The 25,595-nt window shown below is 38.8% G+C and overlaps 1 protein-coding gene across 4 annotated transcripts in view; it reads left to right on the forward strand.

Moving 5' to 3' along the window:
• The window catches only part of Map2 (microtubule associated protein 2), a 77,475-nt gene that overhangs the window by 26,927 nt on the left and 24,953 nt on the right, over window positions 1–25,595 (forward strand). For 2 of the 4 annotated variants that reach the window (XM_028765795.1, XM_028765796.1), the window contains 3 exons: window positions 8,585–8,698; window positions 10,743–10,820; window positions 21,838–25,584. In XM_028765795.1, coding sequence (XP_028621628.1) covers window positions 8,585–8,698; window positions 10,743–10,820; window positions 21,838–25,584 — 3,939 coding nt within the window. The remainder of the gene's footprint in view (window positions 1–8,584; window positions 8,699–10,742; window positions 10,821–21,837; window positions 25,585–25,595) is intronic. The other 2 variants (XM_028765797.1, XM_028765798.1) reach the window with 2 other exon arrangements.

Genomic DNA, 25,595 nt, shown 5'->3' on the forward strand with positions numbered 1-25,595 from the left:
CCAGGGTTTGGAAACATACTGTCTGCTCTCTGACGTGGGTTTAATTGTACTGTTAAAGGAGTATAGCAATGCCAGCTTGAAAAGATATTACCCTGATCTTGAAAATCACCTGAGCAAACTATGATTGAGCAAACAAACCATTTTCCATGTTTCATCTTTGAGTCGATAAAATTACTTCCAAATAATAAGCATACTAAGCAGTATTTCTATATTAAAATAGAAAAACTATACATTGAGTATGTGGAACATAATTTTTGCTTGTAGATCGGGCTGAGCAATGAGCCTAGGACCTTGTTCATGCTAAGCAAACACTCTATTGTGAGACATATACCTACCCTAAGGGAAAAAATATTTCAATTAAATGTTCTTATTTTGCCTTGATATTTAAGGGGAGAAGGGCATCCTGAGATATATCATTTTCTTTTTAGATAATATGGTAAGCTGTATATACTATATCCTTTATAAGCACCCCAGAAGGTCAAATAACTGATTGAATATGTTTTTCTCTTGGAACATGTCTCATTTGAGAGCCAAAACTTGTCACTTTCCTTTAAAAATTGGCTATTGGCTATTTTCAGCTTGAAAAGCAAAGATGTGAAACTACAACATTGAAAAGACTGGAATAAAGGTTGGAATGTAGCTCAGTGTAGTCTCACTGCCTGGATGTGTGAGACCTTGGGATTAATCCCCAGGAGTGAAAAGCCGAAGCCCCTTGACTGTGGGTGCTGTTCATGGTGCTTTAATGAAGTGCAACACACATGTTGATATATGACAACTAGTTTAGCTTTTCTTTCTCCTCCACCCTTCTTTTGCTTATTATGAGGACTATAGATACACACCAAAATTTTATAAAAATTGGCCTTTTCCACACCAAAAAATAAATAAATGAATAAATAAATAAATAAATAAATAAAGCACTATGTTAACACAGGATCACAAATCATGTCAGATATTAGTCCTCCGACCATTTCTCATCTAATTCTTATGAGTCTTTATTTCAATAAGAAGCAAATGGTTAGATTGGGAGTCCAAAATATAGCCACTATGAGAATTATATTTTAGGTGGGAAAGTTCATTTAGTTGGGATAGCAGTCATCCCCTGCCACCATGCAGTCACCTACCAGCCTGTTGTAAGAAAATATTCAGTGCTTAAAATTCTCAGTGGACTGCATTTAACTTGTACATCAGATCCAAGTACATTGGGAACTTGGCTGTGGTTGGTGTCAGAGGTCTCCTTTCTGGTTGTTGCTTATAAATTAGCATTTTATAACCAGTATCAGTTCACAAATTTGAATTTAGTATATTTTAGTGAGAAAATATATCTTCCATTGTATACTATGTTTAAGAAAATTGAGCATTTCTTAACTGAGAGAACATGTTCTGAGTCTTCTGGGCCTTCAAGAACAATGTTTCCAGCTCTCCTGTGTGACAAAGAGAAAGCAGAAACTCTACATAAACACAAGACCTCACTCATCACCAGATCTGAAGAGAAATAAGTTAACCAGTTTTGACAAGGTGTTTTACAAATGCTATTTTATTATAATATTGATCTAGTCTTAATTACAATATTGAGATACCCCTTCCATTATGGTCTACAGATTTTCAGATAAGACACTAATTAGTGTAGTCTGGTATTTAAAACTTGTCTTTCTATGAGCTTTATTGATCCTAATAAATTTACCCCTTTCCTTCATGTTATATTTCCCAATAATATAGCAAAACAGAAGTGGGGAAGAAGTAGAGATGGATTCTTGAGCTTCTTGGGAGTTTTTTCCTTTACCTTTTCTTCCACATTTCCAGAACATTCTTAAGGGACGGGAGGGCATGGGAGGTGCCCATAAATGTTGAGGATCAGTAGTTCATCAGTGCTAATGGAATGGAAACAAATCAGAGAAACCAGGCAGTCTTAAATAAACTCTTAGAAACAGGACCAATTAATTACCATTGAAATAGTTTCCTATGAAGGTCACAGGGTTTCATAGGAAATCTGAGTTCCCATATCCTCAGGAAGCCCCATAAATTTCTCCCATAGGATTCTGATCCCTATACTAAATCAAGGTCTGTCTGTGATTACAAAGTATAGCAGAAACTATAGTATCATCTTCCTACCCAACTACCCTAAGCAAAGTTCAGAAGTAAATGCATAAGCCTTTCTCACCTCTGCCTCCTTACCTTCTTCGAGGTGTCAGTGAGCACAGGCTCTTCACCTTCTTTTCCCTTGCCAAGCCCACTCACCTTTCCTACAGAATCCTTACCCTGAGGACATACTATCTTTCGTATTTCACTCTACTGCTCCATCAAAGTGCAGGCACCAGTATCTTTCTATTACTCTAGTATCCATTTCAAGGGACACTATAGTAATAGCTATGGCCAGTTGTTAGCAAACTTGAAAGAGTTTCTAAGAGCACGGTTTTAAGTAGGAAAAGAAACATAAAGTCTAATATTGCCACCCTGCTGAGGATGGTACCTTCAGTCTCAGAAATGGGTTAGGACTGAACAGTCAATCAAACTATACCTGTGAAGAAGTCATGTTACCTTCCGGTACACTGTTTGAGTGTACTCTATGATATATGTGAGCAAAGTACCTTTCCTATAAAGAGATTTTTATATAATATAAGATCTCCCAAAGCTACCTCAAGTTATGCTGAGGATTAGCAAGGGAGAGGAAGCAAGTGTTCACTAACTTAATGGTTTCAACCATATTTATAGCATAGGTTATGGAATAGAATACAATAGAGGACAGCTGTGCTTAGGTAACTGGTAAAGACTGTTTCTGACATAAAGGGAATTATATTTATTTCCCTTATAAATATAATTCCCTTATATATAATATATATATTATATATATTTCAAATCTCATCCCAGTGACTTTTTTAAAAAAATCTATATTATCTTCCATTTATTATCACATCATCTCCTTTGGGATGACATTACTATTAGCATACAATACTTACCTTCATTCCTGGTACCCCAGCCTCTCATGGCATCCAAACAGAAACAACCTTAAACTCTTGAATAAATCAGTGTTGATTCATGCAGATGGGAATGCACATAAACACACATGTATGTTTTGTTTATTCCACAGTTATTCTTTTAAAGGGTAGATTTATTTAAGGTCTCACCATTTTACTAATAATGTATCTTCACATTATTGTTTCTAATGATGTTTTACAGTATAGAATGTTAATCCCTAGCAAAGAAGACACTACACGTTTTCAAAAATCTGCAAAGAGTAGTACAAGTTTTAATAAGATTTAACATAGGACATTTAAATCCCTTATTTGAGATTATCAATCCCTCAGTAACAAAATGATCATATTTAATTTGTGGGAATTAAAGCTGTTCAAAATTTTTAGAAAGTAAATTCTTTATTAAATTTATGTTTATCCTATTAACTTAGATCAGTGAAATATTATACTTGACGTAATTATCAAATTTCTAATATATGTGCTTCAAGTAGGAACGTAAGTATATGTAAGTATGGTGATACTAGAAATCATTCCCCCAAACTTTAAGCTAAAACATGTAAGTATAAAAGTAGATTGGAATCATAGTCACTTAATTATGAGTCTTTTGCTCAAATACTATTCCTTCTATTTCCATCTGGGCAACTAAGTTCAGAAATAAACGTTCCCAGTAGGTTCTGCTTCTAATCTATGCTTGTCTAATGACTTTTGACTCAATATTTTAGCATCCTTTGGTTGTAGTATCCTGTCACTGGTATTTATCTTAGTTTGCTACATCGTTCTTCTTAACCATTTTTGAAAGCTATGCCAGGCCAGTCAAATCTCTAAGGACTTTGCTTGAGTATGTGAAGGAGTAATCTAGGTAAGATTATGGTTTAAACACATAGGTTGAGATTGAGAGAGTCTGGGGGATGGAGCGATGGTTCAGCAGTTAAGAGTGGGATGTGTGCTGTTCTTACAGAGGACCTGAATTCAGCTCCCAGCACCCAATCAGATGACTCACAGCTCACCCTGATTCCTGCTACAGGGGATCCAATGCCTCTGGCTTCCATAGACACCTGCTGTGATTTGCACATACCCACACACAGAAATACATACACCTACATGTAATTTTTTTCATACACATGAATTTTTTTTAAAGTGAAGGGGAATTCTCCCTATAACCATACCACCTACTTGTTTGTACATGAATATCAAACAGGAGGTTTTATGAGTGTCCACAGAAGAACTGATCAAAAATCTCTGGCCACTGAGGGAAAATTAGACAGTAGAAAAACAAAATGTGCCCTTCAGTAAGATTGCCCTATGTGTAAACAATTGGAAAACAGTTGTGCTCAGGGGTGTCATGTCTCATCTTTGTATCTCCCAGTAATGGCTCAGCATCCTTACAACGTTTACAGCAGATGCAATGGAAACTCCCTTTAAAAAAAAAAACAAACCAAAAAACCCTGAACTTCATACAACTGTGATTTCTTTTCTTGAATGTCTCTGACTTTGTAAGTTGACTTTCTTACAATGCATTTGCCCCCTTAAATAAAATGAGAGCTTTGTTTCAACCAGCATATCTTTAGAAGAAATGATGACGAGAAAGGGCTGCTGAACAAAGATGTGTAGCTGTTGTGATGCTGTACATCTGTAGGAATCTGAATCCTGCTCTGCCAGCCTCCTTAATTAATGCAAAGATTCCAGGGAAACAAACAAACAAAATCCTTCAACAATCTGCTCTTTAAATGCTTTTCTCACCAGCTAATTCAAGGAAATACTTTCAGAAGAGCCATTTACTCAACAAATTAAGCAAGAAGAAGCAAGGAATTTTCCTTTTTTTTCCCCTCTTCTTGATGAATTTATGGAGGCTGTTTGTTTAGCAGAGCACTTCGAACTGCACAGTGCTTTCCTTGTTGACTATATTCCAGCAGCAGTGGCAGCAGCAATTAACATTGGTTTCCTAGGCAACCATCTTGTACCCAACTGAGAAAAACCTTCTTGACAGGAGCATTCTGTCTTAAATTGTTTTGTTTTCCTTTTTCACCAAGTGTACGGTAGACTTATTTGTCATTCCTTTTAACACGCCATTATCATACCCACGATGCTTCAAAGAAGAAACACTTAGTGGTTTTTATATCCATATGGTTGAATTTACTGTCAGTGCATCTTGGTTCATTTTTAACAAGCTGCAAGAAATTGACAAAAATATGTGTCCAGGCATATGCCGAATTGCTTGCATTTTGTGTTCACAGTCTAACCGGTGAACCGTTGCTTGTTCGAGAAGGCCCAGCTGCTCATGATTCAAATCTACAGGCTGCATATTCAAAGACAATTATTGGGTCAACCAACAATGTTACTTAAGAAACAGCTTAGAATTTTCAGAGCTACTGAGAGATTGTCAACTCCATCAGTTTTATTAATTAACTGGGTTTTAATATATTAATATCACAGCAACCAATGTGTAAAGATGTGCTAAGCACAGATCCTGGGCCTGCCTTCAAAATTTTGCCATTATGAAGACTGGGAACAAAAAGACCCTAGCAATGATGTAGTGTGAGTGATCTCCTGGAGGGAAACAAAGGGCTGGAACAGCTGAAAATGCTGAGCTGTGCAGCGGAACACTGGTGCAGGGTTAATTTACATACATTTCATAAGTGGCAGAAGCCTGATATATTGTCTGGCAGCCAGAGCCAGGCATTCAAGCAAGAAGGTATTTCAAATGTTTTCCTAAGTAGAGATATATTACCGATATGTTCTTTGGACTATATCTTCATTGGATGTATTTATTGGACTACCCAATAATCAACAACTTTGTAAAAAGCTATAAGATAAATTAGATTCAGGAAGTCACACTTAATATTTTCCTTCCAGTTTATAATCAGATATACTCAGCTAGGTTTTCTCTCTCTCTCTCTCTCTCTCTCTCTCTCTCTCTCTCTCTCTCTCTCTCTCTCTCTTCCTTCCTTCCTTCCTTCCTTCATTTATTTTTACAAATTACTCTTACAAAGTTTTCTTAGCTATGTCCTGACAGTACAGCCCAGTTATTTTCATTATGCATGGAAGTTCTCTCATTGCCATGTTGATATTAATGATAAGATTAAAGATTATCACAAGGTTAACATTCAAATACTAAATACTAGTAACTTCCTAATAACTTACCCTAAAGGACAGTTATCACATAAATAGGTAAAAATATGATAGATGGGTTATTGGGTGAGTGGATAGGTGGACAGATGGATGGATAAATGGATTGAAGCAATTAGATATATATGTAGGATGAAAGAAAAATATTATACATGATTAAATGTATGAAAATAATATGTATATACATAAGATAAAATCACAGTTTTTATAATTTTATTACCATTCTGATTTTACGATTGTCACGCTTCATCTTTTGTGTTTCTTTGGTACATTTATTCTTAATCTCCCTTGAACTTACCCAAACCCTGAGTGAATTTGATCCTGTCCCAGGAGCCAGGCAGTGGAGTGGCAGAGTCTACCCAGGAGAGCTCTGATTGCGTATTTCTTCTGGGAAAAAGCCATCTCTCACTCTCTAGGGAAAACTACAATTGCTGTCCTGTTGATAAGTTCCGTTGCTTCCTTGAAGGGAGATTGTAAATTCAATGGACCAAATGAAACTCTCAGAGCTCCTGTTCATGGTCATATATTCCCAAATACACTATGAAATATTAAATAGAAGGTATATTATTTTCTATTTGAAAACTATTACTATTTATTAATATTCCAAATAAGTAATTTTCTTGTTCAGTTAAACCAGTTATAAAATTGACTTTCTCCTATATTACCAGATTATTCTTTTAAGAGCATATTTTTTTATCAAAAATGAGTGCTGAGAATTGAACTCAAGATTTTAAGCAAGTGAGAAGAACGTCATACCACTGTGTCTTTAGCTCCTAGTAATTTTTTTTCTTTATTTTTAAGTCATTTGTGCTCTTTCTGATTTTTTCCTCCAATAATTTATTTTTAATTTCCTTTACATCCCAATCACAGCCCCCTCCCCCCTCTCCTCCCAGTCCCACCCTTACAAATCTCTCCCTCATTGTTCTCTTCCCTTCTGCTCAGAACAGGGGGAGCCTCCATTGGCTACCACCCAACCCTGGGACATCTGGTCCCAGCAAGACTAGGAACATCCTCTCCCACTGAGACCCAACCAGGTAGTCCCATTAGGGGAAGGGGACACAATGGCAGGGAACAGAGACCAAGACAACCCCCACTTTACTAGTTAGGAGTCCCACATGAGAGTCAACCCCTGACACTATTCAGAGTACTCTGCTATGCTTGCAGACAGGAACCTAGCATAATTGTCTCCTGAGAGCCTTCATCCTGACAAATTCCTTTAAAAGTAAAAGTTTGTCAAGCTTTCTCAGATCACATTATAATTATTTTCTGACAATTAGGATTAAATGTATATAAAAATCAAACCACCTCATTCTTAAGTTATGTCCAATTGTGAACCAAAAATACATTTCCAAATTAGTTTTCTGTCAACCAAAAATAATGAAATTAAAATTTCCTGTGATTTCTTTTCCAAAATAAACTGAAACTAAATTACTGCTCACTGAGGATATGATATGTTTTGTTTTGTTTAGGAGGAATGTGACTACCCTAGCCAGAGGCATGCCTTGGGTTCTCACTTCACTGTCTCGTCTTAGACTGTTTTAAAAACCCTTTATAATAAAATGGCCACAATATTATTTTTGGCTATTTTGTATGAATACATTCTTTATGTATCAAGTTCTATTATGTTATAAACAATTAAAGTAATTCTTGATTGATACCAACATGCAATCCTACACAAAAGACTGAAATACTGTAACATTGCTCAGTTATAATTTTATAACATAAGCTAATGAGACTTGTGCTTTTTTTATTACTTTTCCCAAATAAAGCAGGCTTTAATTAATATTTAAAATTTTTCAAACCAAGAAAGTTAATTAAAACTCAATTACTTGGGATTCTAATTTAAATGATACTATTATAAAAAATAAGTCAAATTCTTCCAAAGTATATGAAGTAAATTTGTAAAGTTGGCAACTATAGTGTCCAGTATGGATTACATCTAGTTTATGTAAATAATATGAACAAAAACTTTGATGTTCATTTTATACCCTTTCACTAAATAAGTAAATAAATTGTGTTAAGTATCCCTCCAGTCTAGGAAATAACTCAATGACAAAGGCGTCAAGAATTATGTGCATAGCAAAAGAAATCACCCAGGACTGTGGGTGTTTTCCAAGTAGGTAAGTGACATGTCTTAGCACAGTCCCTGCCAGCTGTGCTAAGTGCCACAGGAGGACGCTAAGTTGTACATTAATTAATGCTAATAGAAATACCCGTGAATGATCCAGAAGATAGGCTTCCATGGGGTCCCAATGTCTACGCTGCCTGTTCTACCTCTTGTTTTACTCCCAATTTCCCATAAAACACTGGGATCCTAGAAGAAACGTTCTCAATTGATGTGTTTTAAATATTAGACTTGTTTTGAACAATAATGTGTCTATGAATTCTCTAATCCTAAAATTATTTTTTAAATACCATTGAGCAATTCTTGAAGCCACTTGACTGGACTCCTGATCATTATATGTTCTTTCATTGCTGTTTCTTTGCAGAGGAAGTGTCTGCAAGGATAGTTCAAGTAGTCACAGCTGAAGCTGTAGCAGTCCTGAAAGGTGAACAAGAGAAGGAAGCCCAACACAAAGACCAGCCTGCAGCTCTGCCTTTAGGTAAATGAGAAGAGCCTAACACAGGGCGAGCATTTGCTGCCCCTTGTCACAGCATAAAGCATACATGCTAAAGAGATATATTCTACTTTATACATAATATATATATACATATATATATATATATGTATGTATATATATATATCTCATTCACCTGTCACCTCTACTAGAAGCAGGAGGACCTGTTAAGCCCTCAGTGGTTTCACTGGGATGTTTTGGCAGGTTTTAGGGTGAAACACCTGATGTTAGACACGATGGCCTTCCTTTTTTTATTTTAAACAGGGATTTTATAACTCGGTGCACATAAAGAAAGTGAACTGAAACTTACAAACGACAGTCTCTTCTCATGGGTTCATCAACACACAAATCCAGTTCTAGAGATCTGATAGGATCATCAGTGACTGAATCACATAGGAGAGACTGACCTTGTGATTTGAGAATTAACCACATAGGTAATCTAAGGACACTTCAATAGCCTTGCCCTTTTCCAGGGTCATAAATGCCCTTCAGTGGCATGGTGGTATGTAACACATAATCACTGAGAAGGGCACTCAGCCAAGGTTTGCTGCCATGCAAAGAGAAATAGATGATCCAGAATTGAAATGTAGTTATGTAAGTAGATACAAATGCATAGATGCATACATGATAGATAGGTCATAGATGCGATGATAAATTACAGATTCATGATTGATTTATTGATTGATACATAGCTAAAAGATAGACACAAATACATGCATGGAAGGACTGGATAGCCTGGTACATAGATACATATACAAATAATAGATAGAGAGTTGGTAGATCATAGATAGGTGAGGAATATATATATATTATATGTGTGTGTGTGTGTGTGTGTGTGTGTGTGTGTGTGTGTGTGTGAAAATAATGGAAGAAGACTTTTTAGGATTCAGTAGATTTATTTCATAGATACATATGCCCAATATGACAAATGGTATGGCTTCGAAATCCTAAAAATATTTTCCAGTTTTATATAGTTCAATGTATCCTTGATATTTGTTTTCCTGATTAAGAATTCTTGAAATGTCTACTAAAAATAAACCATGAGCATATCTTTCTTTCCTTGATTAAGAGCTTAGAATATAGTCAGTATACGTCAGTCTGGGTGTCTTGATTATCAAGGACCATCTTTCTCATGAGTAGAAGTAGAAAAAGTTTCTAACTTTAAACATTAACCTTTAATCTAGCATTCACACCTGTTCTTTGTTACGCTACAATAAAACTCAAGTTTTAAAATATGAAGTCTTAATAATATGTGGCACAAATTTCAAAGAGCCAAGGTACTAAACACTGTTGTCACAAAGCCACCACTACTAAGTTAACCAGTGTATTATGAAACTTCAATTCACATAATCTATAAAATAAATTCAGCTACTGTCATTAATTAAGAACCATTTCCCTTGAAGTTCCTTCCCTGCATAGGAAGGTCTTGAGAATGATCTTGTCCAGGAGAACATCAGAGGTGGTTCAGATCCTTTCCCACCATAATCCACTGGGACACCAAAGCCAGAAGGTGGCTCAACTCCCACTAGTTGGGTAGAGCTTGTCTGATGAGTATCAAGTCTGCACCAACTTCACTTTTCCTTTCTGAACACAAAAGAAAAAGGAGATTTCACCTTAAACTGAGGATAAAGTGTTATTGAAAATGTTTTCAAATATTATTTTATGAATGATCGATATAATATCTGTTTCTACACCTAGCAGAACATTCAAAGATTATTGTTTTTAATTGGACAATTCTAATCCAAACCACCATGCTTAACTGGATGTATTTTAATGTAGTATCTCGGAGCTAAATGAAACACCTTATTAATTTTACAACTACAACTTGTGGCAGAATTTTTTTTCATGTGTGTCTAATTCATTTTTATGCAGAAAGTGGGTTTTAAAATACAGAATGTTTATCTTCTAAGTTGTTAACATGCAAATTGGGTGAAAGGTAGAGTGTCATGGGAGCCTGTTTGTAGATTGGAGGACCACTGGACACACAGGATTAATTGTTCTATCTCGTTTATCTATTTTCGGCCTGTAGCAGCTGAAGAAACAGCTAATCTGCCACCGTCCCCACCACCATCGCCAGCCTCAGAACAAACAGCTGCAGTGGAGGAAGGTAAGGTCTTGCTTGGCCTTGCAGGGTTGAGTATTTCAAAAAGCACAAATAATAAACTCCAGTCCACAGCCAGAGATGCTGGTGCCAGGTAATAATGTAGACCAGAACTGGTACTGCTACAGATATTCAAGAAGAAAATAAGCATGTGACTGAAAATAGAATCACTTTTCTACATAAAAAAAAAATTAGGAATATGGTGGATATTAGGTAAATGGGGACATCGACTATGTGAAGAAAACTTGAGTTCAAGTTGCTAGAATAATTTTAAGCAGTTAATTTAATGTGGAGATGTTGGATAGACATGATGCAATCCTTCTATGACTGAAAAGAAATAACAGATATAACCCCTTGTGACAGTGGGAGTCAGTATTTTCTTATGGAAGTGTCAGAAGTTCGGTATTCCACTCACTGTTAACATTGCTGAGAACTTCCCCATGCCCTGCCCTATAGCAGACACTCAACACATATTAATAAGTACAGCACAAAGCTTATGAATGAACAGATACAGAGGGCAGTGAACCAGAAGCTGAGAGCACGGCTGCTTCCCCACTGAGAGCTGCTACCCTCCATGAATACATTTATGCACTTACAGCTTGTCAGCACTTTAGTTCTCATTGACAATCAGAGGGATGCCTTGAAGAACATTCATTCAGAATTTGAGATGAAAGGCGCTCGCTTACACTGCTGCGGCCTTTTGCTGAGACTTGGAGTACACTCAGAGACTAGCTAAGCTATGTAAGAGGAACACTGGTGGCTTGCTCTCAGTTTCTTACACTAAGACTATATTTTATTTCTTTTTTCCCTCATTTACTCTTCATTTTGTTGTCACTGCATATCATCAGCATGTAAAAGATGCATAACATTGATCACTAAATATTTTATCATTTTATAATTTGTAATCTGATTCACTTCAATATTTCCTAAATACAAGAAGCTAAATTTCTCGGCTACATATTGTTAACTCTGTGATTTTTTTTTTTTTAGTAACAGATTTATAAACACCACCTTCTCTTGTTTAGCAAGACTTTTCTTAACTGAGACTACCCTCCTCCTGACTTGATACTTGAAATAACATTAAACAAGAAAAATCATTATATGAGGGGGGGAAAAGATTTGGCAAGTGTAGTTGGTGTGTTAACACCTATTGGTTATTAGTTAATCTCCTTAAATGTGATTGATAATATCATTCATACATCTGAAAGATTCTCTTTGGATTTGTGTTTTTCTGGTCATCTGAGCCATAGACACCTATTGTGAGTGTCTCCGGAACTTTTCAAATTCTGAGCACATGCTTGACACCAAAACCTAGATAATCCTCGTTTTCAAAGGGATAACCGCATAGAGAACAGGAATGAAGTAAATAGACTTACAAGTATTTCGACTGGATTATCTCCAGCAACAACAAGAACGACAGCCTCCAGAAAGAACAGCAAGGGAATCCTTCTTTTGCTGTGTGGCTAGTTCCAAAATAAGAGAAAATATTGGTAGATCACAAGTGAGAAAGGCAGAGGATACAGAATGCACAGTTGGATACTGATAGATGAAAACATGCCATTTCTAGGGCAGGAGGCCATGGTTAACATATAGGGAAAAAGGGAGAAAGGATTAAGGAAATGGAAAGAGGGTAGTAACCAGTTTGAGCCAAAGGCCTAGATTTCATTCTAGATGCAGTAAGAAGCTATATGTGACAATTGTATACCTCTCAGGTCATTGACAGTGTTTCTGAGCTTCTACTTAAAACCATTAGACTGCTTGAGAATCCTCTTAACCCAGAAAGGACTATGACGTTGACAGAGCTGACCCACTCCAAAAGTTTGCTGGAGGTAGAATTATTATTGACTCCTCTCATTCAATGGGAGTTGTAGCAGAAAAGGAAGTAGATTCCTCCCACCCATCTGTGGTCCCACCTAATATCCTCCTTTCAGAAAACACAATGAAGAAGACATGGACTCACTTTCATCCCAGAGTTACTCAGTCATCAGCTTTCCAAGATGTAAAGAGTTGCCTTCCCCAAATTGTCCCTCCACAATCAGGGAAGACACTAGCTCCCTTCTCATCACAAACAATTCAGAGTTACTTTCCAACCTTCTTTTATTTTCCATTTATTTTTTTTCAAAAGTGACATTAAAGTATATCAAGTATAGGTAACCACCTTTGAGTTATATAAAAAGATATATATGTATGTTTATTAATTAAAAGACACATAATAATCTCATCATTAATATGTGAAAGGAGCTGATGATCCTTTACCTCAAACCATACATCTGAAAAAAATTAATGTTCAACAAGTAACAGATTTCTAAAAAAAATAGTTTTAAAAACAAGATAGTGACAAGCCACAAGAAGGAACTGGTTGATTTCTTAATCAAGTTTTCTATGAGATTTTAAAGACTCAGCCAGTACTGTGTGAGTACTGCTCTCAGCAGATCTGCTGAGAGAGGGAACAGGTGCCCTTCATCGCTCTGTCTACGAGATTATTTTCCTTCCTAAACACAGACTGTCTCAGCAGCTTTGAGGGCATAAAGACAGCCACAGTCTGACCCTGTATGGAAACGGAAGAGAGTGCTTATATTCAAGCTGAGTAAATAGGTGATTCTAAGAACATACTTTCTTCTTCTTAAATACCAGAAATTAAAAAAAAAATCCCTTACCAAAGGGAAAGCTTACACTGAAAATAATTTGATGTTCATCACTTTATAAATATCTGTGTATTGTAATTAATATCAGTATTCCCAGAATGTGTGGCTCTGGGTGATACATTGAGAAGAGATTTTATTGAAAGAAGAGTTTGACAAATATCTCACCTAGGAAGAAGACCATGGTGCTGCTGCGTGGGGCTCTATTAGTTAGAATGTCTTCTCACTAACTGTCCTGCCTCCTTGATCTAGTCATAACATCTATCATTTGGCCTAAGATGTTAGAAGATGGAAACCTGTACAAATACAAGAATATACTCTGAGCCAGGGGTCCTTCTGCTTGTCACGTTGGATCCAGAGTTCTGGGTGTTATTTTCCAGTTATTTTCCATGGATATAGCAACATAATCATTGCTATTTGAAAGTAGTTTTTCCTCCATGTCATTCAGTGGTGGGAGTTACCATCGGGAAACTGAGGAATCTTTGGTCAAAGTTTGCAAAATGGAGAAAGGCTCACAGATGGTAAAGAACATTGTACATAGGGATTATCTGCCCACTGCTTGTACTATAGGGCCACAACAACCACTAGTCCTTGATACCCCATGAAACCTAGTTTTTCGTAAATGTGACTAAGAATTTGTTCCAAAGTGGCCTGACCAACCACAGCTGAGTTTGAAGTAACAAGTCATAGTTTTGCCCAATATAAAACTTTAAATGTGTTAATAATACATTCCTCAGTTAAAACCTGCTATACTTCATTTCTGAAATCTATAGTTATGTAAAAGAGCAGCTATATTGAAAAGGCCACATCATTAACTTGAGTAGATTCTTTTATCATGAAAATAGAGCCCCGAAAGCATGTTTTCTTAGAGTGAAGGACAAACATTCGCCCTTGATTGGTTCCTTAAGCCATGAAAACTGCTGATACAGTGAGTTCAATTTTCCCTAAGTTTCTCAACTCCAAGTTCAAATATCAAATTAAGATAAGGAAGAGAACTTGAAACTGAGTATTTGGAAGACACAGTGCAGACATGTATGTAGTCACATGCAGGATCAGTAAACAACACTTGCCCCCAAGCCCAGCAACCTAAGTCTAGTCCCTAGGACCCACATGGTGGAAGAAGAGAACCAAAGTTGTCCTCTGACTTCCACATGCATATCATTGTGTGCACCCCAACTGTTCAAATTCACACACACACACACACACACACACTCACATGCATGATATGTAAATAAAGAATGTTTTGTATAGTTGCACATTATGCTTGGCAGTTTCACAAATTTCATCTCATTTATTTCTTCCAGCAACCTAGAGATATAAAGATTTACATGTTTTGTCAGGGATATCATTTTTTTACATCTGGATAAATGACTTAGCTATAATCTATATCTAATTACAAATCAGTGTCTTCCAACTAATTCCCTGAAGCTGTCTTCTTAGGGTTGTTGCAGTAGGACTGTGGAAGTCCTTGCCTTCAGATAGGAGTTCTGTTAGAAGCTACTGCTCTTATGTCAATTTTTATAAAACTCCTAACTACATACTCAATTCCTTATTCATTTGTTCCTCATTCGTTGGTTTGTTTTTAATTATTTAATCATCCCTAATGGGTGGTAACCAAAAGCATCTGCCATACACAGTTAATTGCTCTAACAAATGAGACTTGTGCAGTATTCATACTTGGCCATCCCCACCCTCCAACTGCCCCCCTCCCACTCCAACCACACACCACTTCCTAGCTTAGCTCTGGAGTTTGCATCATAGATGCTATTTGCTCACAAGTTTTGAGCAGGAACTTGGAGTTCTTAGAGTACACAGTCCTAGGAGAGTTCTGGGCTTTGCCAAGTGTCCCTTAGGAGACTGCCTTAATGAAAAGATAGACTAAGGAGAAATGGTCTTTCCACTGGAGCCATTAAAGCTCCATAAAAGGCCACAGATGTTTCTGCCATTCTGGGATTAGAATAAGTGTTCGTAATAGAAAACTGTCACTTCTTTTGAGCTATTACAGACTTCTGAGCTGTTTTTATGTCTTGGCACTTAAAACAGGAAAATGATGACCACAGAGGCCGAATGCTTCAGCAAAGTTGAAACATCCTTGAGTACCTACCCATCACCTCTTCACTACCAGCTCTCAGTTCTCAGTGTTGGCGTTTGTGTTGTAGTCTTCTTTGCTTCCCAGAAATTGAACGTTGAAAAGCAGAGAAATGCATATCTCACTTTTACTTACTTGATGAGCCATGACATTGGTTGAGCAGCCTAGACATCTTATAAGTAATTTGCAATCATGAGAAGCCTGGGTGTTGTCCAATGGGGGAACACGTGACTGACAGAAACACATCACAAGCCCCGAACTACCATCTAATCTTTGTTGCAGACCAGATCCTGAAAAACTATCTTCTCAGCTGCAACTAAGAATAGCAAATGTCATGGGGTTCTCTACCATGGTATACTAAATACCATGGTTGATAAGTTTCTGAGCATCCAGCCAGAAACAACTTCCCTGGAACTATCAATAACTTGTTGGCTTATTAATAACTAACATGCTGAAGAGATTAAAAACATTCTGTCTATAGAGCATCATTTTAATATACTCATGTTTTCAAACCTATTTCCAGTTGCCAGTACTTGGCTGTTGAACAAAGTTACAGTCCTTAAAATACAGTGCATTTGCAAAACAGTGCCATCATACTACATGTTTATAGTTGAAAGGTTAACTACACAGAGAGATAGTATAGGTTTTGTTTCTGTTGTTCAGGGTGACAAACTTCAACTCAGGTCTAAATATAAGCAATAGTGATTAGTGACTACCCTAATAGCCTGGACATAAGTTTGAGAGACAGCATCTATATCAAAAGCCAAATGGAGTTCATCCAAAATGTTCCTAACTCTCACTGACTCATAGGAGAGTCCAAATACTCCTAAGCAGACTAATCTACAATGTGACCTTAAAGAAATGTATTATTTTCTTGTTGAAATCATTAACTAAAACTTAAATTAAGCAAAATGCTAAGTATTTGTACATGACTAGATAATCAAAGTTTCAAACAGAAGCCTTTTCCCCAATAGCTGATCATACCATGGTACTCTGACAATGTTTCTCTTTCTTAATTTCTATTGTATTGATGAACGACTTAGAATCCACCTTCAGGAAAGAGGTTCTTTCAAAGAATGCATTTGTTTTGTGACTCTCTGTTTCTGTTCCAATATTTCCTTGGTTATTCTGAATTACTAGAGGGGAATGTGCAGTTAATTTCTATTTCTCAGCAGGACTCTCAGTGTTCTTTATTTTCTTAGATCAATGGCAAAATTTCCTTAGTGGTAGTTTAAATTAAGTTTCCAGCAAGGCATGCAACCGTTCACTAGTTCCCATCATCCATCAGCTCGGTCTGTCTCAGCCCCTTCCATCCAGCTGTGCTGCTTTGGTGACCCTCTGTGTCCTTCTGTAAATGTCTGTCCCGTCTGTCTGATCTCATGTCTGTCTTGTCCAGTTCTCCCTGCAGTTTCTTCCTATGTGTCTGTTTGTAGATGAAGGGGCTGAGGATCAAGTGGGTCCTCTACACAGGTTCCCCAGCCATGAACCTGCCACCAGCGGGGAGAGGCGTAGGCTTCTAGCCCCCTCCATCTCCGTGTCTGTGCCTGATGATGAGCCTTACAATTCCGATGAGGAGTACTATGAGCATCCTTTGTTCAGCTCAGAATGGATTAGTGTGCCCCCCAGTGTCACAGCACAGAGCGCACAGGGCCACTTAGGCCAGGAGAAAGGTGAACAGGAGCATGGTGCCCTTTTGCTCCTCCTCCCCAGCCTGCAGCTCTGTCCACATACATCACCATGTTCAGTGTGCTTTCGTGTGGGGGATGGCGGGGAGCATCAGCCTGTTTTGTCCACATGAAAATGAAGTCCCTATAGAAGGAGTTATCCACAGAAATGCCTCAAAATTGATATAAAATACATTGGTAACATAAAACAAATAAGCACTTCCTTTTCTTTTTTTTCATTGTTGCTCCTATGAGTGGGAAAGAGAAGAAAAGGGAACAATAAATCAATTAAAGTAGGATGCCTCTTTGTTCCTTTCAAATACATTATTTGGTAAGAACATATTTACCTAAACTGAAGAAAATGATCCTATTGTTATTTGATACCCCTCCACCTTGGATATGAACTATTACTAGGACCAGCCTTAGATGGAAGCCACCTTTTTACTACTGTATTCACATATTGATCTTTTTAAAAAAGAAAGAATAAAGGACCTACTTAGAGCAGGAAAAATGCTATGGGGTGAATATATGTCTACAAGTCAATAAGTCAGAACCTGTGGATGGAGACTTCCAAGGTATCCGTATCTCAGCTCACCTCAGCAGAGCTGGGAGGAAATGAAGGATTTGACTCAGAGCCTTTGTTCCATAAAGCTGTGCTGCCTGTGCATAATTGGCTATCCTGAAAGTAATGTTGAGTGAAGGTGAGCCACTATTTGTGCTATTTGTTCAATTTCAACAGGGGACAGATAGATAGATAGATAGATAGATAGATAGATAGATAGATAGATAGATGAAAGTACAACTAAAATAATATTTTAGCTTAAACAGAAATGTTCTCAGGTGAGGACAGTGACTTGCTTGGTACAGAAGACCTTCCCACATAGGACAATGTGTGGTGACAGGCAAATTCCAAGGCAACAAGGAATCCACTCTCAGCTCACCAATCACGTTCATGACAGTGAGCATCTCCAAAAGTCCTTTTGAAAAGCAGTGAGCTTCAAAAGCTCTGACACTCCAAGAAGTATATCCAGCATAATATATCCTTTCCACAGGGTAAACTAAAAGTGAGAAAATTCTGTGAGATGTTTTTAATTAAGAGATAGGTAAAGGGGACACAAACAGACCTAATTCGAAATTTAAAATGTTCAGGACAAAATATTACATGGATTTGAGAACATGTAAGTTAACTTGGCTGTATTTCATTAGTAAGCTGGTCTTGGTGAAGTTAAATATGTTTAAACTTCTTTTAACTAGAATCAAAATCTGTGCACTTTAAAGGAATTCCTAAATAATAAGGAAGAATTAGAATTTTTTAGATGTCCCTTGCAAATTTAAATTACAGATACACAAATATCTGCATGGGAGCTGGATTGATGGCTCAGTGGTTAAGAGCACTGACTGTTCTTCCAGAGGTCCTGAGTTCAATTCCCAGCAACCACATGGTGGCTCACAGCCATCTGTAATGGGATCCGATGCCCTCTTCTGGTGCGTCTAAAGACAGCAAGAGTTTGCTCATATACATAAATAAATAAACCTTTTTTAAAAAATTAAAAAAAAACAAATATCTGCATGGTAAATGCATAAAGGTAGATGAGGCAGTTCTCCCATTGTTCAAGCTGTATTACTTAAAAAAGAAAATGTCCCTTCCCATCTGTGGCATTTCCCACAGGGCCTATTGTACAATGTCCAATTGTTTTGGGGAAATACCATAAGAAACTTCCTACTGCAGACTCCTAAAACAGTTTTCTTTCATTTATTAAAGGGTAAGGTGGATTTACTTATTTTTATGGAGATTTGAATTGTAAAATGATAGACAAACAAATAAAATAATTCATGGCCTTCAGAAGCTGTTTGCATTTAAAGGCTGACTATTTTCCCAGGTTATTTATACTTTCGGGGGATATTTTTGGCAGTCTGGTTGCCTCTCAGTCATCTTTCCTTAGTGGTTTTATTTTGAATTGCATAGTAAGATTGTATTGCTGATATGGACACATTCTCTTAGTACCTTTACACGAACTCTTACTAAGTAATATGAAAACAATTGTATATGAAGAAAAATACTTTTGTAAGTGATAAAGTTTTGAAGTTAAAAGGTATTTTATTTCAAATAGTTATTTTCCTGAGCACCACATAATTCAACGGAGGCAACATAAGCTGACTTTTATAGCACTTCCTTAGAAATATTACATCCAGAGTGCTCTGATGGACTCTGTCATAAGTGTTAAGCAACTAAGTAGGTATCACTTTGAGGCTAAGCCTATTTTATTCCTGAAATTGTTTGGCAAAGATTATACATTTTTAAACAAAGCAGTTGGGAATTCTTACGTAGGGACTTCCTCCATTGGAGAAAACAGCCCCTGTCTAACCAATCAGAAGGCTTTTCTCAGCATAGCAGTACATCTTTCTCCTCACCACCATCTGTTGGGGCAACACCATCATCTCTAATACCCAGCAAGCCATCCTCTTTGCTCATCGTACTTCCATTCCCACTAAGGATGATCAAACCACAAAACCCTTTCAGCTCTCAAGTTTTAAAATGTGGAGTACAGCCTTTTCATTAGAGTTTTTAAAAGCCTTTTTATCATCATATTATACATCATAGTTTTCCAGCGAGTACATAATGTGTCTATCGTTCAGTTATTAATTTGCTCATCCAGATGGGAAAGGAAAACTATGCCTGCAGGTGCAGCAGAGAGTTTATACAAATGAGGCTGAAAGTGTTCCATCAATAATATTTCTGTCCTTTCGTGTGTTGTTCTGTGGTCATGATGTCAACATCTTTTTCATCCCCAAGAAGAAGAAACTCTAGAGGGTGCGATGGCTGAGGAAATGAAGCCTGCGGCCCTTCCTGGGGAAGAGTGTGGGGCTGCTAAACCCTCAGACAACCCCCAGGGCCTCAGTGAGGGGCGAGTGGAATCTAGCGCAGAGGCGCAGATAGTTCCAGAAGACAGTGCCCTGGCAGGGCCTCCTCATGAGAAAAGTGTTAAAGAGGTCACGGAGGTGGCTCCAGAAGTAGAAATCCCTTCCTCTGCCAAGGAAGGTGTGTGTCTGTCAGGATTTGCATGTGTGCTACAAATGCTGTGCTGCCGTGGATCTCACTAAGTGAATGCCTTTTCAACGCTGGTCCACCCCACGCTAGATCTTCCCATGATCATAAGACCACCATGTCAGGCTTCGAGAAGCGGAGTGTGTGGCTTGTACAGATGCTATGAGAGCTTGGTTGCCCCCTCCCCCCCGCTGCTGCTGGTTGTCATTTGCCATGATACAATACGCTTTGCCGCAGGCTGATGATGCTGTGTGAACTCTTCTTGGTTTATCCCCCTCCCTCCTCATCGCCAGTGTTTGCCAGTCACATTGCTAATACATGTATTATTTTGTTTTTATGTTTGGGGACAGCAATCCATATGCTTTTCTTTTCAAACCCCAGAGCTGGATTTTCGCACACACAGGCTTAAATGATAGGATCGCTTTTGTTTGCAGCCGCAGAGTGCTTTGTTTTTCTGCTTCAACAAATGCTGGTTTGGTTTCCTTCAGAGACCCTGTTGGTGCTTCTCTTGTCGTTGTCTCTCCAGGGCAGCCAACTCCTTTATCATGCCTGCGTTGCTTGAGTTTCCATTCATCTAGCCTTCATTACAAGTTTAAAATATTTTCTTGCTCTCATTACAACAGGACACACAAGTCTATCAGATCATAATAAACCCATCTTCAAGAGAGTCACTGTCAAAAATGTCTCCAGATCAGGACACCTAGCTCTAGTGACCACAGGAAATGATTTAAAATAGAATTGGAACCCCAAAAGTTCTTGGATTGGCATATCAATAAAATCAAGAGCATGGCATTTCTTTGTTGTCAAGATTATCTGGGGCCAATACTAACTAGCTAGCCGTGTCCAGGGAATGGAATCAGAACTCTGGAGAGAAGGATATTATAGTAGTTGACTCTTGAAAAATGTCTTTCTCTTGTGACTTCCTATTAATAATCTAGAAGCCATGCTGGGAATTAAAATTTTGGATTAAGTACAAACTGGCTCATCAATTCTTAGGTCATGTATATAAAGTTGACATCAAATATTTACCTTAATCTCTGCTCTCTTTTAAAATTTTTATGGCAGTAACTTTTAGTTTGCCCATATGAATCCTAATTTTTCATCAGTTACCTAAAACTGCTAATACGTGTATTTGCCCTACGGCCTGCCAGTTTATTTTCAAAGTGAGAAAATTTGCACTATTCAGTAAATATCCTTCACAGACATGTTCTAGTGCCCTGGTTGTCTAGTTCCTTGATGTGGATTAATTTCAACCTTTTTAATGGAATGAAGATGATTCTTCATTTTCCAAGTAATTATGAGCTATACATTGTTTAGAAGTGATCAAATAAACATAAAGAATAAGTAGCCTGAGGCCAACTCTTTCTACAACTTATTTACAACATGACTTCCCTCAGCACTAGGACTACAGATTCCAGCCCTGACATTCTCATGCTCATTTGTCAGTGGGCAGCATGCTTGCATGGTCCATAGCTTCTCTCTTACCCTCCCATCCATTTCCTATCTGTAAATATGATTTTAAGCTAAGTGCCCGAATAATGTTGCCTATTATCTGATTTGACAATCAACTCGATTACTTCAGATTTACTTACAGCCTCGAAGATGGAATTCCCTGAGCAGCAGAAATTGCCTTCCTCATTCGCTGAGCCTTTAGACAAGGGAGAAACGGAGTTTAAGATGCCAAGTAAGCCTGGTGAAGACTTTGAACACGCTGCCTTAGTTTCTCAGCCAGACACAAGTAAAACTCTCCAGGATAAAAAGTATCTCCAAGGCATGGAAGGAGAAAAGTCGCCTCCCATTCCATTTGCGCAGACTTTTGGTACCAATCTGGAAGACATAAAACAGAGCACAGAACCAAGCATAGCAGTGCCTAGCATTGGCCTCTCAGCAGAGCCCCTGGCTCCAAAAGAGCAGAAAGACTGGTTCATCGAAATGCCCATGGAATCAAAGAAGGATGAATGGGGTTTAGCTGCCCCAATATCTCCTGGCCCCTTGACACCCATGAGGGAAAAAGATGTGCTGGAGGATATCCCAAGATGGGAAGGGAAGCAGTTTGATTCTCCCATGCCAAGCCCCTTCCATGGTGGAAGTTTCACTCTTCCCTTAGATACTATGAAGAATGAGAGAGTCACAGAAGGGTCACGACCCTTTGCCCCTGTCTTTTTCCAATCAGATGACAAAGTGTCTCTGCAAGACACCAGTGGTCTAGCTACTTCCAAAGAGAGTTCTAAGGATGAGGAGCCACAGAAAGATAAAGCAGACAAAGTGGCAGATATTCCTGCCTCAGAAGCTGCCACTTTACTGGGAGATGTTGATACTCCAGTTGTGGAAGGCTATGTCAGGGAGAACATTTCAGGAGAAGAAAAGGGTACAACAGATCAAGAGAAAAAAGAGACTAATGCACCCAGTGTACAAGAACCTACACTCACTGAAACTGAACCAGAGATAAAGCTTGAAGAGAAATCAATGGTCTCCATTGAAGAAGCTGTGGCAAAAGAAGAGGAATCCTTGAAATTAAGAGATGATAAAACAGGTGTAATTCAGACTTCTACTGAACATTCTCTCTCCAAGGAAGACCAGAAAGGCCAAGAACACACAGTCAATGAGTTAAAACAAGACTCCTTCCCTATCAGTCTGGAACAAGCAGTTACAGATGCAGCCATGACCTCCCAGACCATGGAAAAAGTTACATCTGAGCCTGAGGCAGGAAGTGAAAAAAGAGAAATCCAGGAAATTTTTGAAGAGAAAACAGCTGACAAAGATAAGCTTGAAGGTGCTGGGTCTTCAACAGTAGCCGAGGTTGAGATGCCATTTTATGAAGATAAATCAGGGATGTCCAAGTACTTTGAAACATCTGCATTGAAAGAAGATGTGACAAGAAGCCCTGAGTTGGGCAGTGATTACTATGAGCTGAGTGACTCGAGAGGAAGAGCCCCAGAATCTCTTGATACTGCATCTCCCAAGAACCAGGATGATGAAAAGGAACTTCTGGCAAAAACATCCCAGCCTAGTCCTCCAGCACAGGAAGCAGGGTATAGCACTCTTGCCCAGAGCTATACATCCGATCATCCATCCAAGTTACCTGAAGAACCAAGTTCTCCTCAAGAGAGAATGTTCACTATTGACCCCAAAGTCTACGGAGAAAAAAGGGACCTTCATAGTAAGAATAAGGATGATCTGACACTTAGTCGAAGCTTAGGGCTTGGTGGAAGGTCTGCAATAGAACAAAGAAGCATGTCCATCAACTTGCCTATGTCTTGCCTTGATTCCATTGCCCTCGGGTTTAACTTTGGCCGGGGCCATGATCTTTCCCCTCTGGCTTCTGATATTCTAACCAACACTAGTGGAAGCATGGATGAAGGAGATGATTACCTGCCCCCCACCACACCTGCAGTGGAGAAGATTCCTTGCTTTCCAATAGAGAGTAAAGAGGAAGAAGATAAGACAGAGCAAGCAAAAGTGACTGGAGGGCAAACTATCCAAGTTGAAACATCCTCCGAGTCACCCTTCCCAGCCAAAGAATATTACAAAAATGGTACTGTCATGGCCCCTGACCTGCCTGAGATGCTAGATCTGGCAGGAACCAGGTCCAGGTTAGCTTCTGTGAGTGCAGATGCTGAGGTCGCCAGGAGGAAATCAGTCCCATCAGAGGCTGTGGCTGCAGAAAGTAGTACCGGTTTGCCACCTGTCGCTGATGAAAGCCAAGTCACTGTAAAACCAGACAGTCAACTTGAAGATATGGGATACTGTGTGTTCAACAAGTACACAGTCCCTCTCCCATCGCCAGTTCAAGACAGTGAGAATTTGTCAGGAGAGAGTGGTTCATTTTATGAAGGTACTGATGACAAAGTTCGTAGAGATTTAGCCACTGACCTTTCACTAATTGAAGTAAAACTTGCAGCTGCTGGAAGAGTCAAAGATGAGTTCACTGCTGAGAAAGAGGCATCTCCACCCACTTCTGCTGACAAATCAGGACTGAGTAGGGAGTTTGACCATGACAGGAAATCTAATGACAAGCTGGATACTGTCCTAGAAAAGAGTGAAGAGCATGTTGATTCAAAAGAACATGCCAAGGAGTCAGAGGAGGTTGGGGAGAAAGTAGAGCTCTTCGGATTAGGTGTAACCTATGAGCAAACCTCCACCAAAGAACTGATAACAACTAAAGATACGTCACCTGAGAAAGCAGAGAAAGGTCTCAGTTCAGTGCCAGAGGTAGCTGAGGTTGAGCCAACCACAAAAGCTGATCAGGATCTAGATTTTGCTGCAAAGAAAGTTGAGCAGAGTCATTTAGATATAAAAGTCAGTGACTTTGGACAAATGGCTTCTGGGATGAATGTAGACACTGGGAAAGCAATAGAGCTTAAGTTTGAGGTTGCTCAGGAGCTGACTCTCTCATCCGAAGCACCCCAAGAAACAGATTCATTCATGGGTGTTGAGTCTGGCCTCACAAAGGAAGGAGTCAAAGTCAATGAAACAGAAGTCAAAGAGAAGGTGGCAAAGCCTGACTTGGTGCATCAGGAGGCTGTAGACAAAGAAGAGTCTTATGAGTCTAGTGGTGAGCATGAAAGCCTCACTATAGAGTCCCTGAAGCCTGATGAGGGAAAGAAAGAAACATCTCCAGAGACATCACTGATTCAAGATGAAGTTGCCCTCAAACTAACTGTAGAAATCCCTTGCCCACCTCCAGTTTCTGAGGCTGATTCATCCACTGATGAGAAGGCTGAGGTCCAAATGGAATTTATTCAGTTGCCAAAGGAAGAGAGCACAGAGACTCCAGATATACCTGCCATACCTTCTGATGTCACCCAGCCACAGCCTGAAGCAGTTGTGTCTGAACCAGCAGAGGTCCCAAGTGAGGAAGAAGAGATAGAAGCTGGGGGAGAGTATGATAAACTGCTCTTCCGCTCAGATACCCTCCAGATCTCTGACCTGCTTGTGCCAGGAAGTAGGGAGGAATTTGTGGAGACCTGCCCAGGTGAGCACAAAGGTGTGGTTGAGTCTGTGGTGACCATCGAGGATGATTTCATCACTGTAGTACAAACCACAACTGATGAGGGGGAGTCAGGGTCCCACAGTGTGCGCTTTGCAGCTCCAGCTCAGCCTGAGGAAGAAAGGAGACCATTCCCTCATGATGAAGAGCTTGAAGTAGAGATGGCAGCAGAAGCCCAGGCAGAACCCAAGGATGGCTCTCCAGATGCTCCAGCTACTCCTGAGAAAGAAGAGGTTGCATTCTCAGAATATAAAACAGAAACCTATGATGATTACAAAGACGAGACCACCATTGATGACTCCATTATGGACGCTGACAGCCTGTGGGTGGACACTCAAGGTGTGCTTCTT

Source organism: Grammomys surdaster, unplaced genomic scaffold (genome assembly GCF_004785775.1).
Source record: "Grammomys surdaster isolate TR1022 unplaced genomic scaffold, NIH_TR_1.0 165, whole genome shotgun sequence".
NCBI classification, from domain to species: Eukaryota; Metazoa; Chordata; class Mammalia; order Rodentia; family Muridae; genus Grammomys; species Grammomys surdaster.